At 35.7% G+C, this 18,577-nt stretch overlaps 4 protein-coding genes across 5 annotated transcripts in view; all 4 read left to right on the top strand.

Moving 5' to 3' along the window:
• The first annotated feature begins 17 nt into the window (after positions 1-17).
• On the top strand, positions 18-1,311 carry LOC109541088. Its single transcript, XM_019909797.2, has 2 exons — positions 18-141; positions 594-1,311. Exons 1-2 carry the CDS (start codon positions 111-113, stop codon positions 1,022-1,024), a joined length of 462 nt encoding a protein of 153 aa, XP_019765356.2. The 5' UTR covers positions 18-110; the 3' UTR covers positions 1,025-1,311.
• Positions 1,312-1,383: 72 nt separating this feature from the next.
• On the top strand, positions 1,384-4,022 carry LOC125502692. The gene is made up of 2 exons (XM_048661807.1): positions 1,384-1,674; positions 2,749-4,022. Exons 1-2 carry the CDS (start codon positions 1,591-1,593, stop codon positions 3,811-3,813), a joined length of 1,149 nt encoding a protein of 382 aa, XP_048517764.1. The 5' UTR covers positions 1,384-1,590; the 3' UTR covers positions 3,814-4,022.
• A 207-nt stretch (positions 4,023-4,229) lies between these two features.
• LOC109541175 (transcription initiation factor IIA subunit 1) lies at positions 4,230-7,574 on the top strand. Of its 2 annotated transcripts, none has more exons than XM_048661806.1 (5): positions 4,230-4,701; positions 5,931-6,093; positions 6,154-6,396; positions 6,475-7,142; positions 7,206-7,574. In XM_048661806.1, exons 1-5 carry the CDS (start codon positions 4,672-4,674, stop codon positions 7,311-7,313), a joined length of 1,212 nt encoding a protein of 403 aa, XP_048517763.1. In that variant the 5' UTR covers positions 4,230-4,671; the 3' UTR covers positions 7,314-7,574. The 2 variants fall into 2 exon arrangements, with proteins under 2 accessions (XP_048517763.1, XP_019765514.1); XM_019909955.2 differs by having other exon boundaries at positions 4,231-4,701; positions 5,925-6,093.
• A 704-nt stretch (positions 7,575-8,278) lies between these two features.
• The window catches only part of LOC109541031 (dual specificity protein phosphatase 10), a 19,227-nt gene continuing 8,928 nt past the window's right edge, over positions 8,279-18,577 (top strand). Inside the window, exons 1-2 of the mRNA XM_019909702.2 lie at positions 8,279-8,673; positions 9,979-10,592. Of these exons, the coding sequence (XP_019765261.1) occupies positions 10,025-10,592 (568 nt within the window). The 5' untranslated portion in view covers positions 8,279-8,673; positions 9,979-10,024. The remainder of the gene's footprint in view (positions 8,674-9,978; positions 10,593-18,577) is intronic.

Here is an 18,577-nt window from a genome sequence, read left to right as displayed (position 1 = left end):
GAGGGTGGATTCATCTCTCCAGTTGTCTGCATTTTGGTCCAGTTGCGGGGTCATAATCAATAGTTTCGTAATACCTCCGTGTCGCTCTTCAATTCGCATCGTACAAAAAAATGCAACATTCGAATCATTTATCGGATACATGTAAGCACTAATCTCTCCTAATAAAACATATATACATATACATCAGTTTCCATTTTATAACAGTGCCGTTTATTTACTTTTATTGTCTATTTAATTTAAATTTTTCAAATAAAATGATGCAGAATGGCGCCTTAGTATTAACTTAATCAGTACGAAGTATTAATTCTATATTTTCTTCCTTGCTAAAATGTTGAAATGAGAGAAACGAGCTCAAGCTTAGGCATATCATCATAAATGATGGGCCATTTTCGTTTAAATACAAAGCTTTTCGCACTCAACAGAGCGCCCTTTATTACCATTCACCCCCAAGCTGTGGATTTTTATTTACGTGAATAATTAAAGGGGTGTAAGATGGGCAAGCTTTGATCATTGAATTGCGTGCCAGTACTACACCGCACTGACATATATTCGATTTATTGTTGTCTTTCTCTATATGATTCTTTCTTTAACAGCAAATTCAAACAAAGCATTAGCTTCTTCAGATTTTCAAAATGTTCGAGACAATCTAAGTGGGGAGCGTACGAGTCAAAATCCACAGAGACGTAGACATATCCAAACATCAGAAGAAGCTGTACATTTATTAGGCAACTCTGGTTATGGACAATTTCCAGATGGAGGAGGGGAAGAAGAATTGAGTTCAGAATCCGTAGATGAGTTACGAGAACGCTTGAGAAGGATGAAGAACCTGATGGCAAACAGAAGTAAATCTAAAAATTTTGCCAGTAAGATTGGCAGAAATTATTCTTATTTTGTCGATGCAAATGTAATAGGGTACGTATTTGGGCTCACCCTATTGACAATTTTAGTCGTTAGTATATATGCGTTTTACAACTTGTTTTGGGCTATTTGGAAGCGGAATGCCCGCTATCACGAAGAGTTGTAATTATCTGCATCAAATCTTCAATCTCACCTAATGCTACTTGCTACTTTACACTCGCTCGCCAAACATTCAATAGTATTTTGAAAATTTGATTTATAAAATATTATCAATTTGTGTACAACAACATCTACTTTCATCATGTTTCATTTTCCTCTGTGCACTAGTTTAAAATTGTACTATTGAATTAGCCATTAGTATGTTTTGTATGTTTTATATATAGACTTGGTTCCAAAAAAACTTTTGTAGAAAGACAAATAAATGCTATTATAAATGTACTTCACCAGTGTAAATTCGTTTTTTAATATGACTAAGTGTTAGCGCTTTTATTGAAGCGCTAGCTTAAAACCCCTATCTTCGACGGACTTTGGCACCATAAAAAAATGTTCAATCAGAGTCACCAATCAGGTTGTGTATTAGCAGTGCACCATTCGAATTGACCAATCACAATTCAATATTTTGCATATACATGGGCATGTCGCTCATTTTATCTAGAATTGGTATACAGGTAGTGGTCAAGTTTGCAGACACTATTCTGTTCGAGGCGTGCATCAGATAGTGTTGTTACAGTGATGAACTCCTTGAACGATACTATGCAGGCGATCCAACAGCTGATATGGAACCCCGAAAAGAAGACCTTTTTTGGCAAAAATGGGGTAAGTTTTTTCATATTTTTATATATACGTGCAATATTTTACCGGAACGAAAACAATGAAATATTTCAGGGAAAAAAGAAAGTTTAATGATAGATAACATTATAATCTTATCATTTTTCACAATTAAACCTGATTCAAAAAGGTGGCAATCAATGATAAAACATTACATTCGTACAATTTTCCTACCTTTTGAACATTTGAAATAGAAAAATAGCAATTTGTTACCACCTCAGAATTAGTACTTCCTGCAATGGCCAGGCGCATTTCTTGCGAGCTTATCGCTAATAGGTACCCAGAAATCGCAATAAATTGAATTGTTTATGTTCGTTATGGTAGTGAAGGCTAATTAATAAAACTTCATTGCATTCAATTGAGTCTGCATTTTTTGTCGAGTTCTGATTTTCTAACTTCCTTCAATCTTAACTCGTAATATAATAATTCCTTCATTTTCTGGTATTAACTCAATGCGATCCTACACCGATTAACACAACCAAACACATTGCGATTTTTTACCGTTTAGTGGTTTTAATAACAATTTGAATTTATTCAGAATTTCTCGTAAACAGCCGATTTATGGCCATAATTGAAGAATCTCATCTTCACTCACTCGAATGTTACATGAATTAATTGGAAAACAATAAATTGGACGAGGTGGAACAATAGCAGTTCACCAAGATCACCTGACTTATCGAGAATCGGGAGTTTTAAAACTTAAAACAATAAAGCTTTTTTTAATTAGAGCCCAGTTGGGCTTAAACATCTATTTTGAGTCAAAACCCAGCAAAACTTTCAAATCTTTAGCCTCAAGTGTCTCGATAGATCAACTGAAATCGCTACATGAATGTTTCTGCTTCCGATTGGTGCTACCGCGCCAGTTAAAAGCCGAAGTTTATTTACAATTTCTCCCAAACAGATGGTTCATGCCCATAAAAGCATTCTGAATTCACTTTAATAATAACATTTTATAATTCTGTAAATTTATAAACTAAGTTTTTCAAAAACACGTTAATGCCGTAACTTTTTTATGGCCTCATCAAGATCCTGGATTCGCCACTGATAATAATACATTTTCAGGTTTCATGGTGCTCCATAGGATTAGGCACTTTAGTCATCGCGGCCATAATCCTGATATTCTACCAATCCATCAGAGATGTGAAGAAGGCGCGTCGGAAGCAGGACTCCAAAATAAAATCGTATCCGCAACAGTTGCAAACTAGCCGGTCTGCTGAAGCTGCTAATGCTTTCACTCAACAAAATGCGTATACTTCCAACACCATTAATCCTCACAAGCACAGAGGAAGTGACTCAGTTCGCCCACCAACAGATACTCTAGAGGACGCTGGTGGATCAAAGGTTCTAAAGAAACGGGCAATTATGCCAAAATATCGGAAATCACAAAATAAGAATATTTTAGAGATTCAAGCTTCTACGCAGGCAATATCTTCAAAATTGAATTCTCAAAATCTTGCTATGAGAAATGCAAATGATGAAGTGAGCACTTCCCAAAATCAACCCAGGAGTGTAAACCCGCTCAAAACAGATATTTTGAATCCTCCACTTGATGGAATCTCGCCGCTTGCGAGGCAAAACTACTCTGGCAGACAGTTAACCACTAAAGACATAAACAGATTTATCATTGAACCCACAAAAGCCAATCCACATTTTAATGTGAGGTTTGTGCACAATTCAAAATTTCAAGCACAAAGAATGAACAACAATCAACTTTCAACAAGCGACGATCAAAATCACAGAGTCAAAAGCGCATGGCAAGCTTCAACAAGCTACATGTCAGCTCGAAGAATCAAAGGACAAGATCCGCGAACGAAGGATGATCCTGAAATAATCAAATTACAAACTCCAAAGCTCGACTGGCAGCCCAGGAATATCGAACAAGCTCAAATAATTAAAAGGCAGGGTCCAAGAAGCTATAGGCAATTTTCAGGATTCAAACCGCAAGCAACGAGCGGCAACAAACACGCTCCCAGAGTCAAACAGCAAGCTCCAAGAACCAATACGAAAATTCCAAAAACTAAAGCGCCAAAAATGGAAAAAGAAGCAACCTCTAATCCAGAACCACCCAAGCAAAAGCCGGAAATGAGAGATGACTTCTTGGATCTTACAAGCTCGGCTTCGCATTAATATAAAAGTTATTAGAATAAGGGATTTTGTACTAAACGAAAATGTTTTCGGGTTACTATAAATAGTGTTTCTGATTTTGGGCATCAAATAATTCAAGTGATAAGATCAATAATTAAGTCTACGTTTTGTTCTTTAGTATGTTAGTTTTCTTATGAAACTTGAAATATGCCTGCGATAGATTCTAGTTTCAAATTTATTTCAAGTTTGTGTGAGACACTATTTTTTTATTATTTTATGTTAAGAATTTTCCTCAATAAAGTTTTTAAAAAGCCTTTTAATTACAAAAAAACCGTTGCAATTAGTAACAGACAATATTTGATACTGTTGAGGATTTTTACGGTTTAAACGAATTATTTCGGGAATTGTCGCTAAACCCAAACAGTGCGAAACAATTCGAGGTTTTGCCGCTTCTAAAGTACACAATATTTAGTAGGTAGCTGATTGTTATGAGAATAATATTAACCTGCTTCGGAGTAGAGACTTAAAAGCTCAGGTCTCCATGGCTGGGGCGATGCTAGATCGAAAGCAAATGAGGTAAAAATAGGAAATTGTCGAGCATGATGAATACGGTTAAATGGTCAAGAAACAATCGTGTCCATTCTTGTAAAAACAATGGGGCTTGTGTAACTAAGCATAAATTCAAAAGACTACCTGTAGCAAGCACGTCATCAAAAGCAGTTTTGCGTAAAGCGGTTCAGTGATCAGTCCCTGTCACAGAGTTCTCCAACAAGTTGGTGGAAGAGGACGTGTTGGCGAGCACCCACTGTCCACCGTTCAGACAGTTTAATGGATTGTGCCGAGAGAAAGTTCACAACTAATTAGAACAACCGGAATTTGAACGGACTGAGAATAAGAAAAATGTCCAATTCATTGTGTAAATCTTCAGTGGTAAGTACAAATTTCCTTTTAGTAAACATTCTTGTTCACTTACCTGACTTAAAGACGCTTGCGCTCCTCAGTGGATCCGTAACAATTGTTTGACCTTCGCGTTTTTATTTTTTTCTGCATCTATTATTTATAAATTTCACTTATTTAATAGTGGATTCTTTCATAGTGAACTTTCTTTGCCAACAACTTCTCAGCATATACCTACATATACTGACAATCGAACCGTTTGTCATCGACCTGCGGAACCGCTATTCAAAAATTAAAATTGATTCTTTATACAAAAAATCAACTTTTCGTTTTAGTTTTACTTGATATTTGGACGCTTCAAACATTGGCATACTTACAAATTATATAGAAATCGTAAAGATTTCGTCGTGTTAAAAATGTTGCATTAGTCTTACCAAATGGTAAATGATTGCATATTTATAAACCTTGAATCGGGTGGAAAAAAAACAAATTAAACTTTATTGGTGGCTATTATTTGTTAGGCAATGCTGAAATGTATTGTTAAAAAAGCACTCGAACTTGAACTTGTTTTGTAGTAATTCTCTTTTTTTTTTCAACATCTCTTTTGCGCCCTCAGTTACAATCGGTGAATGGTGGTGCAGAGCTTTTTACTAGTTTAACGCCTAAATTTAAATGCTTTAGCTCTAGATTGTTTCCTCTCGAGCCAATTATAGTTTAGTTTATACTCCACCTGCTGGGGGAATTAGAAATTTGTTTTCGCACCAAATCAGTTTCTTTAAAAGGGGATTTAGGTATTATCGAAATAAAACGTTAAATTTCACTTTGATATGGCATTCTGTACAGTTTAAGCGATTTCAAGAGGAAATTTTCCTCAATTATTACGGAACATTACTTTATCATGACCAATGCAGGGATATTGAGAATTCTTATCTCAACATTTAATTGATAATGTGTTAAGCAGAATGCCGTAAATTTGTCAGAAGTTTTGTGAATCCGCCCAATTATGAAAACAAAGTTTTCTGTTTTAATATCAGCTACGTATACTTGATTCAACGCTTTGTAAATTTTGGGATCTCAACAGTTCTGAACAAAGTTCGGGTGACTGGGGATAATGAAATTATAAGAAAAAACTGGTCAAAATTCTAGTTTCTTTGATTTTCAGCGTTTATTTGCAAATGCAAGCAACAACACCTATTTAAATCCAGATATGTATATTGATTAGTGAATTTAATCTGTCGAATAAATTAAAACATCAGTTTAAGACATATCAAGATGTAATTGTCGACGTGATTCAAAACGTGCGAGATAACTGCTTAGAAGACGGGCTCGACGAGGCTGTTCTTCAAGAGCTCAAATCCCTATGGGAGACGAAGTTGGCAGCAAGTAAAGCAGTAGAGGAAGTCAGAGAAGTCGACAAACTCATTGGTAAGTCGATAAAATGTGAATTATATTGATGTATATAATAGTGGCGTGTTTGTTAATCAGTGCACAATAAAGCTCAGAAACTTCAGCAACAGCAACAGAATTATCTGAATCAGATAGTACAACAACAGAATCAAGCTAAGCAGTTGGTTGGGCAAGTACCGCCTAACAATCACATACCCCAAGGTATCGCCTTTCCCGAATGGAGAAGAGTACCGGTTCAGTTAACTATCCCATCCTCTCCTGGTTGTGCTACCGGAGAACAAAGGGTTCTGGGAATTGAGGTGCCAGAAGTATTCTTGCAAGGTAAATATCACATTTCTAGACTGATTTGTTTCAGTTAGCTGATATAACGGATGTGTTTTAAGTGTTTATGCCTTTCAGGTCATCACCTAAAGTCTATTTTAACTGGCCCCATTATCAGCGCTACTTTGAATTTACCCCTAGAAGCGGCAACTACTTTCTTGCAAGATCAAGTAAACAATGCATTTTTGAAACACCAACAGTCTACAAATTTTGTTAATATCAATATGAACGTAACGCCTTCAATTGTTCAAACCGATGGTTGTACCGAAGAACCTATCATCAATTATATAGATAAAGAACAAATAGGGGGTTACAAGCGTCGTACGAATGAACTGTTCAGATCAAAGAAACACAGATGGAATTGTAGAATATTTGGACAGCTGCCGCTGATCGCAGAATTAGTTCCAAAGCCAGAAATCGAAATATCCCCTAATATAGGAAGACATAAAACGTGCAACAAGACCACTCCAACAACATTTCTGTATAAATCAAATATTAGCACAAATATGTTACACAAGATATATCAGGGAGACGGCATGCACAGTTCATCAGATGACGACGATCTCGATGATGAAGATGATGAGATCAACCATGAAGATGACGATGATCTTCACGAAGATATCGAGGAAGAAACTCAGGAAGTTGCTGAAGATGAACCACTGAACTCGGAAGACGATGTGTCTGATGCCGACGGCACTGAGGAGTCATTTGAAACAGATAATGTCATAGTTTGTCAATTTGATAAGGTATATTTTCGTATCCAATAGGTGTCTTATGGTTAACTTTAATTAGAAAGTTACTGCTTGCAGATAACACGGGCCAGAAACCGATGGAAATTCCATTTGAAAGACGGCATAATGAACTTAAATGGCGAAGACTATGTGTTTCAAAAGGCAAATGGTGACGCGGAATGGTAATCGACTACCAGTAGACTGGGAATATGTATTTACTGATGCAATTGCTGTCTGATCCCGTTTGTTATTCCCTTCGCTCCACTATTGCCACCTTAAAAGGTTATCTGTACAAGAATTTTCAATTATTGCTGAAGTAAACTTTTCTGTTACATTTATTGAAAGCAAATTTTACAATGTAGGCTCGGACTAAATTGGTTATGTTATATATATATTTTATAAATTGTTACTATGCTATACTTTTATGACATTATATTATTAAAGCAACAATTTTTTTATTATCTTCGGCTCCTTTATTCTTAAATTTGAAGAGAAGTGGATATCAGATGGCGAATGTTGTTTGAAACTGAAAAGCTATTTAACTAAAGCCCATGTTAGGATGATACGGAAGTGTTCTCTTGATTGGAGATCTGTCAGTTCGTACGACGACGGACGAATTGACAGATCTCCTTTCTATTGGTTGGAGATCTGTCAATTTGTACGACGACGGACGAATTGACAGATCTCCAACCAATAGAAACACTTTCGGATCGTCGTATCATCGTACAAACGGATGCATGGGACACGGGCTTAACACGTTACTATGGTGACGCTTCCATAGCTTACTGAACGCTGAATACCAGATAATATCCCTCCAGGGAAGGGATGATTGACACATTGACAAGGTTCAAGAAAATGTTCTCCGATTTTATCAGCTGAAAATGGAATCTGATTTAAACCAGAAAGCCAAAGATAGAGTTGAAGAAATTGATCAATGGATACATCTATGCCTCGAAATGAAAAACATGCAATCATAAATATAAGTAAAGCTTTTATGCAAAAACATTGATAAATATAACTCCTGCTTTAATCGGTTAGAAAAACATAGCATTTGAAGCAAAGCGACAACATGGCATGGGATTAGTCATCGACAATGTTGCCGATCTTGCGTGCTAACATAAAAAACCTCTCGAACTAAACGGGCCAATCCGGCCAATGCGGTTGAAGCAAACATTGCAGGCTGAAATGAGAAATGAATGGTTTGTGTTTGGATGACTCATTTCGATTCTCACTCAGCACTCGGCAATCGGCATACCGTACATGCGAGAGAAGTGCGAGGAGTGCGAGGACAAGTTCTTGGGTTATTATGCTGCTTCAGAATTTGGAAGGCAGTCGATCAGTTTTCGAGTTCGACATCGGGAATCCGACATTAATTTTCTCATTCGGTGGCACTGTGAATAATTAAACTGGAACATGCTTTAGTTTTTTATGTTTTGTGTTGAGTGTTCTTCACAAGTTGTTCATCTTTTCTACGAGTGATCGTTTTTGATAACATGGATTGATTGTTTTTTAATACGGGTTTTCGATTCTGAGCACCAATTCATTGGTAAGACTTAGTATTAGTTATCGCTTACAATTTGATGTGGTGTTCGAACATCTAAATCTGTTCTAATTCGAATTATTTCCGTGTACCGCTGAAATGTCTATACATAATCTGATTACATGAACACGTTTGTAAATGCATGTGAAAAACGTTTTTCAAAAAAGATTCCAAAACGCCATCTGCCTACGTCTGTTTGCGTTCCTATTCGTGCCTGCTATTATTCAGCAAGTTCCATGATGAGCAAGTGTAATCCATCATTATAAAACCCAATATTTATTTTCATAATTATCCATCATATTCTATGCTAATTCATTATCTTTAATATTATGCTGTTGATTTAAGCTTAGAACTAGTAAATACCTACAAGCGTTAAAAGTTTTGCAAATCAGAAAATGAAAATTGTTGCTTTCGAGCATGCTACAATGGAAATGTGAAAGTAGAGAATGGAAATGTTTCACACATTTGGAGCCTTTGATGCCTACATTTTTTCTTTCGTAGGCACCTACCTACTTCACTTTTATATTGAATACCCGTCTGTCCACTTGTATTATTAGCATGCCTATTGTTTGCTTACATAAAATGATGACGCATATCAGTGCTGAAATGATTAAGGATAAGCAATTTGCTTTCATTTGAAAGCAAAAATTGTTTTGTGAATGAAAATTGCTTGCTTAAGACAAACTGCTACCTGCACTGCACCGATTGCATTATATTTATATTTGTGTCAATTTTTTCCAAACAAATAAGCTATTTCCAAACTATTAAGCAAATGTTGTGTCATCATCACTCACTCATTGCTTCTGTTCGGCCAGTGCAAATTTCTCTTTCAGTGTCTAGTGTGAGTGTCACTGATTAGAACCGATAATTCAAATTTGCTTATCCTGTTGAGTGCGTGTGCCATCATTATTTGTAAGTAAAACACAATTTCTGAGCGATCGAAAAATTAAGTTGCGATGAAGCAAATGATCGCGAATTAAAGGAAATCGGTAGGTATGTTTTCTAATCGGCATTTCAGTCTCCTGGGCGTGTTAATTAAATTATTTGTGTTCAATTATCATATCAATGTTCTTGAAATAACATCTACTCAATCTACAACCAATTACAAATGAAAACAAAAATGTACAAGGCTGTTTCTCACAACATTGTTCTTGTTTCTGAGCAAAATGCATGTCACTATAATGTAAATCCATGTAACCATGTAGTTGTTTTGCAAACCAAAAGCCTACACAAAAGTGCTGCTCGTGGAATAATCTGAAAAGTGTGAAAATCTGGCACTAAAACCAGTACAACAGCATCCTTTCTTCTCAGGTCTTCCCGAATTAGCCTGTGACGTTCTACGAACGTCACTGTCGAGATGTCGGTGTGCCTCGACAGCAGTCGATCGAGAAACGGCTTAAAGCTTCCTCTGAACAGAAGCTTTAGTGAACCAGGCCCGCCTACCCCCCTCAGTCATCTACACCCTACGAAAAGATCCAAACTGGAGCCCCAAAACAGCATCAGCTTACCCACGAGTCCCTGTGCAGAATCAGCGACAGTGCAACGCCTTCATGTTCTTAACAATGTTAAAACTCTGGAACCTGAAGCGCTTAAGGCTAAGCTCGAGGACCACAGACCTGGAAAAAACTTCATCCTTCTAGACTGCCGACCCTTCATGAGCTACAACATGAATCATATCAGTGGCGCAATCAACCTGAACTGTTCGGATCGGTTTAATAGAAGAAGGCTGCAACAAGGGAAAGTCAGTCTTGCTGATCTTGCCACCACCAGAGAAGGCAAAGAGGTGCTCAAGAAACGTTCCTTCAAGGAGGTCATTATTTACGATGATTCCACCACCGGAAAAGACAGGATAACTCTGGGACATCCCTTACTTTTGGTCATGGTTTCTCTAGTGGAGGACCAGAAGGAACCATCACTGTTAATTGGTAAGTTTCATTTACCTATTTTTATTATACTACATGGAATTGCGATTTTGGCAGCATGACAAGTCTCTGCAATGTAAAGACGTTGATTACATGTATTTACTAAGAATATTATCTTGCACAGGCAAATAAACCTTGCCTTAAATGTTAATATTTATTTAGCATCAAATCATCTCTAGAATGTTTACAAATTATTTGTGATACGGCTGTGACATTACGATGACCGCGACCACCTCAGTGGTTTTATTGCAGAAGCGTAACTTTTGAGGCTGATGTCACTTTGCGAAGTCCATGGAAAAAATCCTTTGACTTCACATAACTATTTAACTAGTTCTTCTATTTCTTTTTTTGGCTTACATTTTTCAACCAATGTTTTCTGAAAAATATACGTATACATATTTGCATTATTTACTAATCATTTCACAATATTTTTCCCGGACTTTTTTCGGAGCCCCTATAACTTCGCCATAGAAATGACGCCAATTTGAAATTATCCTATAAAATTCGCATCATTCTAGATAGAACTTCGCTACAAAACACATATGTAGCTTGCAAACAAGTTATTTACCAAATAAAAAATCAGCATGCATAACTGAATTTACGATGATAAAATGTAGATAGAATGTAAAAAGTTCGAAATTTGTTATCAACTTTGGATCATTAGGGCATGGCCATTTGACTGAAATAGTCAATTATAAAAATAAACATACCGTTTACTACGCATTTTCAACCCACACTTAAAAACTATTTTGAAAATATTTTTAGCTGCTTTTTGGAATGTCCAGCTAAGATCCAAAAAGAGTTTTTCTCAGCAATTATATCATCAAGACCAGTTTCTGACAATGTATGTAGATTTAATATGTAAAGCAACACTGGACCAAATATTTGTGATCTATTAAAATATTGAAATTGTCACTGGGTTCTCTAACAAGCAAATCAACAATGCTCGAAGTCTGTTGCAAGCGAGAATAGAAATGATGATTTCGGGTTACACTCTTTGTGTTCTCTTACTCTTTCTGTATAAGATTCCTTATCTCCTTCTTGCACTTTCTTCAGCGTTAATCGGAAGAAATTCTTGGAAAGGTCATCCGTTAGGTAGGCTAGTCGCAGTGCCGCCCAAATAAATTTTACAATGCAGGTCCCTCAATTTAAAATTTTATCGGCTATTAAAAATCGAAGTGTAACCTTCATTTGTTATAAAGTTTAGAATATTGCTTTCATAATTGCGTTCCGTGAGTCATAGTATGGATACATAATATATTAACATCCATGTTTATGTCTAATTTACATTACCTTGCTTAATTCGACCGAAACAAGTCTAAACTGCATCAATTCATTATTAAGTTGTTTGATTTCCGAATGGAACGTAGGTATTGAATGTGACAACAAAAATACCTACGTTTTCTCCTCCTCGGTGCATCATTTTTCTCTGTTCCCTCTGTGTTATATTTGCCTTCTGCTGTCGCAATTTGCTGCAAATTAAATATTATCACATAAAACTTGAATTTGTTTTTCTACTTATGATTTAAATTCAGGATTTTCCATATTGGTAATACGGATATCGCTCTCCGCTCGAACTCAGTAACTGAATAAATAAATATTTCTATAAATCCCCTATATCCTGAAAGCAAGTGCAAGGAAAATTTCATATCCAGATCCAGAACAAGTCTCTATTCAGGTGTTGCAACTTTACGAAAGTTTTACATATCACTTAATTCATATCTATGGTGCAATTTTATATACTATTATCAAAAGATTTGATAAAGATTATTAATAATATTGCCAAATTCTCAGCCTTTCTCAAATCTTAGTAAAGCGACATTTTCAAATGTTGCCGATAAGATGATTAGGAAATAATCGACATTTTTTCCACTTTTGAAAGAGGAATTATTTTTGTACAATCAATACTATGAGCAATTGTCGATAAATAAGTATCATTAATTGTTAGTCAGCAGCAGTTCTTACTTAAAAATCTATATGTAACTGCACTGTGCAAGTAATTTCTAACGATTTTTTTCCCGTCTTTTTGGTTACTAAATAAAATGTTTGCACAATTGGTATCTTGGAAATACATGTAGCTAAAGCATGATAATTTAATGAACTAAATACAATTTAAAATATATATACATTATGCAGAAATTAAAGCAGTGTAATGTTTGTAAGATATAAATTTGTTGTTGATGGGTAAAAAAAGTCAAGGAGGCATTAATACAGATATACGAAAAAATTACTCATGCGATGACGTGAATTTAAACAAAAGCAAATTCTTTTGCATAATTGTAAGAATGGAAAACGATGAAATAAGTGCGATGACTCAGTGCAATTATTCCATATATGATACTTTGCTGGTTTTTACACCATATTGAGCTTCAGATGGGCCGTCTGTTTTCTAAAGAAAATTAATCAGCTTTACCAATTTGTCCATAAATAAGTGACTCAATTGTCCAGAGATTCAACTAATTGTTTCAAATTAAAATCTTATAGAAATTTTTTTTAAGGTAGGTACATTCTTATCTGAATGTACTTCTATGATTGTACAAATTAATTTAAATAAGCCAAATAACGCCACGGGTAAATAGAATGATTTAGTTCAATGATACGAAAGTGAAAATGTAGAATACTAGATTTACAACGCGAATATTAATCAAATTGCTGCAGAATCAGTGGTTTTCATAAAAATGTGATTTTCACTCTTAGTCAAATTAAAATATTTATACCCGCAGAGGGCCAGCCAAAAAAAATTGTCTCAGACTGCGTCTATATTAAGGCACATTTATATATTATTAGTCACCTTCTTTCGTAAACAAAAAATTTCAAGTCAATCTCTTTGGAACGCGTCCAAATCATGTCGTGGACAAATACATAGCAGTTTTTGACCATTTCAGAAAAATTAAATTATTTTTGTTTTATTCATCATCATTGGAAACGGCCGGTCTCGCGTTGAATACTTCAACCAGGGTCAGTACATGAATCAGAAGCTATTTATGATCAAGCGGGAAAAACTTTATGAACATTTAGCTAGTCAAATTTCCAGCGTAATACAAATCTACAAGGGACCAGGGCTCCTATCGAAGGTAGTTACGTTGTAATTCGGAATGGCGTTGTTCTGGTTGATATTTCTGAGATATGTATGCTTTGTTTTCAGAGAAACATTCATATTTTCTGCTTATCATCCCGAAATAATATGCTTGACGTCTTAAGTAGCTTGAAAAACACTGTGTTCAGCGATAATCAAACAACTTCAAAAATATCGATATCAACCAAAACGCTACTTGCTTGCTATTTATATGAATGATATTATTCGAAATGTTTCAATGGCTTTTGCCCGATAATGGCAAAGCCCGATAAAATGAGTACTAGTAATAATAATAATAATAATGTATGCGGCTCACACTTTACTAGTACACACCAAAACCAATTGTGGTTAATTCGGGACTCAACTTACTTTACCGCTTACCCCTTTTCTATCATCTAATACGGGAGTAATCTAGTTAATGACTGCAAATTTCATTGAGGCAAAGCGATCTGGATCGTATTCATATCAAATGAGATCATTAAGACTATTAGTAATTGCATGTGTTGATGTTTACAATACAAAGCATGGTAATATTCGTTTCCATTGCATTTTTTTTGTATTAGGTAATTTCTTCTTGGAATGTTTTATTGTTGACGCAGATTCGCTTGGGGTTCTCGTAGTGATTAATAAATGTTCTACTACGTATTTTAATGCAATTTTCTGATTATACCTATTTCTTTGTTTTATTTTTTTTGATTGTTATAAATTTCAGTTTCAGCCTGAGAAAACCGGATAGTTTCTTACAGTCTTATAGGGTAACTAATTTCAAAATATAAACTGCGTTTATTTAAGATCCAATATCAACGATCTAATTCGTTTGTAAAATTTTCCTTTTGTTTGTGTCAAGATACAGAGGTGATCTAAATTTGAATATCATCATATGAAAAAAACCGTCTATTTATGCCAACTTTAACGGAACAATTTTATAGTTCCAGAACTAAAGATAGATAGTGTTTCCACGATAGTAAATGGGGGTTTTGAATAATCTGTTGATTAAGTACGGGACATGATACTCGCCTTGGCCCATATTGGTAGATAACAGGCCTTTTACCTTTTGATAAAAACACTGATATGCATGATGTGGGTACTTAGTTTCTACGGCACATAAAGTTCTGCCATTAAAATTCTAGGTGATGGTGCTGTGAGTCATGCACGGAAACAAAAAAAAGAGGCTATGAAATAAAATGTAATAATCATAAATAGGTACAATCCATCAATGTTTATCTAATCTTTCTAATTACTTGCGATACATAGAACATGTAGCAACAATATAGGTATCTACTTTGTTTTATTGATAAACATTTCACTGTTCTATCGGAAAAAACCAACATCAAGTTCTAGCTGCTTCTTGAAATTTGCGTCATGGAAACTGTATAAACAAACATAAAATATATGTTATTAACATTAGCTATCAACAGAATTTCTTCTTATTATTGTTATTAAGCTCGAAGTTTTACGTCTTGAGGTCATGTTTCTCCAAGAATTAAAATCCTGCCCATTTCTATCTTACTAAGATGGATCATGGATCCTTTTATACTGGATCTGATTCATCAAATTTACTTGAAATTCACGGTGTAGCGGTTTGACGAATAAGGGATATTGTTTCCAAAGAAGTTGCACATGCAAACACAACTTGTGAGGTGACTGATGATCAACCAGAAGCGGATCCAGCTTTCGAGTCAATTCAAAGTCAAAAGAAATTTAGTCTTCTGTTGTCCATGAAATTAGAAAAATACTCGTTGGTCGTTAAAACCCCAGCACAAAGGGGGGGGTCATGACTTCCATCCTTTGGATCCGCTCTTGTGATCAACCTAAAACCTGAGATAAAATAATCTGCGGCCCAGGAGCGGATCCAGCTTTCGAGTCAGGGGGGGGGGTCAAGTAGTACTAATTCAGTCTTTTGTTGTCTATGAAATTACAAAAATTATCATTAGTCATTATAAACCCCTCATGTCCATGAGGGGGGGCGGTCATAACCCCCCCCCCCTCATGGATCTTACCTTGATTTTTAAGTGAGCATGGATAAGTGAATTTCTAATGAATTCTGAGTACGTAAATTTTCGCCATAAATTGACTAATGATTCGCATTTTGTACACCTAAGGTGAATCATATCAGTTTTAAAACTCATAAAACTGTCTATAAACATTGAGCTTCGATGTTGGCACACCTGATTAGTTAGCTTTTGCACTTCAGTCGGAGTTGTCACAAAAACGTATTCTTTATGGCGCTTACAATTGCCCAAAAGGAAGCCAATCTTGGTTGGCCTGCCGGTTTCCCAGATTTATCACCAAGTGACTTTCGTTAAACCGCATGGAATTTCCTTGAACGACAACCGCGCATTCGCTTGATGTTCGTTCAGTTGGAGTGTCGGATCGTTTTCACGTCCTTCAGACGAGGAGAAATATATGACGCAGAACATAAACATTAGCGGACATTCTGAATGAATCACTCGCCCCTCCACCAGCCATAGTGACCCTGTTAATTCAGCGTGTTTTTCATTTATTTACTCTTATAAGTAATCGCAAGCGGGTCGGTCAACTTTTCATCAGTTTTTCAATTTGTTTCGAAACAAAAAATAATAATTCAGCCAGTATCCGACTGTTCTTGCAGTGGTTAGTGACATTTTGGATTAGTTCTCCACTATGAGGATAAAAAGGCCGAATTCCTATCCGGTGCTCAGGATTCTTCCTATACCCCCAAGTAAGTTCTACGAAGAATTGTTAATAACATTTAAAAAGGAAGAAAGAAATGGCTACGAAAAAATTGGCTGCGCAAATGTTTTAATGTTTTACTCATCAAATATCAGTATGGATTAGCAAAGTATCAATTAAACCATTTGCGTCAATGCATTGCAAACCGATGTTGTATTAAAAAAAAAACGTTTGGTTTCCAATGTGTTGTGTAGGGTTAAGAATTACGGACACAAACCAACTGATCCGTGCAGCACCAGTTTCAAACGTGTCTCAAGTAGATATCTTCTTGGGTTATTGGAATCCATAAGCGTGAATGTTTAATAGATCTAAACGTTTAATAGATGTAACAATAGAAATTGTTTATTTCACCATTATTTTCTTACATCCATGCCGACTCATCTTTGAACGATCAACACTATCGTCGGTAATTGTGAAGATGTGAGTGAGACTTTTGCCTACCATATCTGCTTAAATCGGTTTGAAATTAAACGCCCAACTTGAAATTACATTTAGGGGTTACCAGAATTCCCCAATTTCAATGATAAAACATTGTCTGGATACATTGAAGTAATTTTTAAGGAACCTAGCAAAATTTGCAGAATTTTAGTCTTCTGCAACTGCATCAGCAAAATCACTGTTTCAACTTAGAAGCGTGGCCGTCTAGATAACCATTTTCATAGCTTTGCTATTTACATGAGTCATATTGAATGAAAATGCCGAACATTTTTGTTAATTACAATGTACCATGATAATGAAATGTACAATAATGACTTCCACCATTCAATTATCTCATTAATATATCTCATCAGTTGTCGGGATGAATCATCTCCCCTCTATCAAACCGTTTTAAACAGGGTAAACTAACCCTAATGCCGACGATTCAATTGAATGTTTCATGTAGTGTTTACTCTAGGAAACCACGAGATGCGTTTTTAATTATATCCGAAGAATTGAGAGGTTTCGCTGTATGTGTGTAATTGATTCAATTCCGTTGTTGATCTCGGGGCATCATGAGTGCTGTTAACTCTTCAACCGTTCGCCCTCAAGTAATTCGCCTCTCTTTAGAAAGTAAGTCGTTTTCTGATTAAAGCATTTCTGTGTTAATTTCTAAACATCCTGTAAAAAGTTTAGCGCCAGTTTACTTTATGCAGTGATGTTCGTCAAAAAGTTGGTACATTAGAAGCGTTTATGTTTTTTAGATTCACGTAATCCAGTGACTCATTCATTGTTTTGATCGTGACACATGTGTGCGTGAAAATATTCCAGCGTTAGTTAATCTAATTTCATTTCTTCGGTATCTGCTGAGATTTCGCCTTAAAAAGAGTTACGGCCGACAGGTAATTGTTGCCCAGCAAATTAGAAAACGATTAATTGCCTTCGCTTTGTTCAATTGGATGCTTATGCAGAAATCATTCAAAAATTATTTAAACCGCCGATTACCCTCTATAAATTGCTGATTTCCATTAGACGTTCAGCTGAAGTTCTTAATCCATCTTACAAATACGTTTTTGGTTGATTTTCCACTATTATTCGTCGATTACTAAGGAAAAGTACATATGTATATCTGGAGTGCAGTAGGAAAACTTTTAAGTTCTCATGGCATTGCCTTAACAGTCATAAAATCCGACATTTAGTATAAATTCATATAAATTTGAATACATTTCGGCGGCTATGCGATTGTATTCAAAATAAGAATGAATAAAATATGGTATGCTAACATATCTCTGTGCATGTGACTAGTGCGTGCGATTTGACTTCAGTTCTTTATGTTCACTCGAATTTCCTACATTTGATTATCGAATTTTATGCAGATATTTCTGTCTGACTCATCCGAATCATACATTAAAATTCAATCACGTTTTTTAAAAGGTTTTGAGCTGCTTCCAATCCGCCAATAACATTTAATCCGATCCGTTGGTTGCGTCATATCGCATTCAACGGGCAACCAATTTATGACGGGAGAACCCTCATCTTCACAGTGTGAGTCATACGTCTATTCAAACTTACCCTTATTTGATATGTGAATCGTTTAAATACAAATACACCTATGGTTTGGGTTGATTCGTGCTCACAGTGGTTCGAAAAGCAGGAACAAGCCATTTAAATTTACCTTTGTTTAGTGAATGCAACCGTTGATGACTAGAAATCGCAATATTAATCTAATGCTCCACTGCAGCCAATAGCTGGAATCAATATTGGAAAAGTTGAAGAAAAAACC

The sequence above is a fragment of the Dendroctonus ponderosae genome, unplaced genomic scaffold (assembly GCF_020466585.1).
Source record: "Dendroctonus ponderosae isolate FM_Combo_2020 unplaced genomic scaffold, Dpon_F_20191213v2 Dpon_F_20191213_1, whole genome shotgun sequence".
Classification (NCBI taxonomy): domain Eukaryota; kingdom Metazoa; phylum Arthropoda; class Insecta; order Coleoptera; family Curculionidae; genus Dendroctonus; species Dendroctonus ponderosae.
The sequence above is the reverse complement of the archived record's forward strand: the minus strand, read 5'-3'. Positions and strand labels throughout refer to the sequence as shown.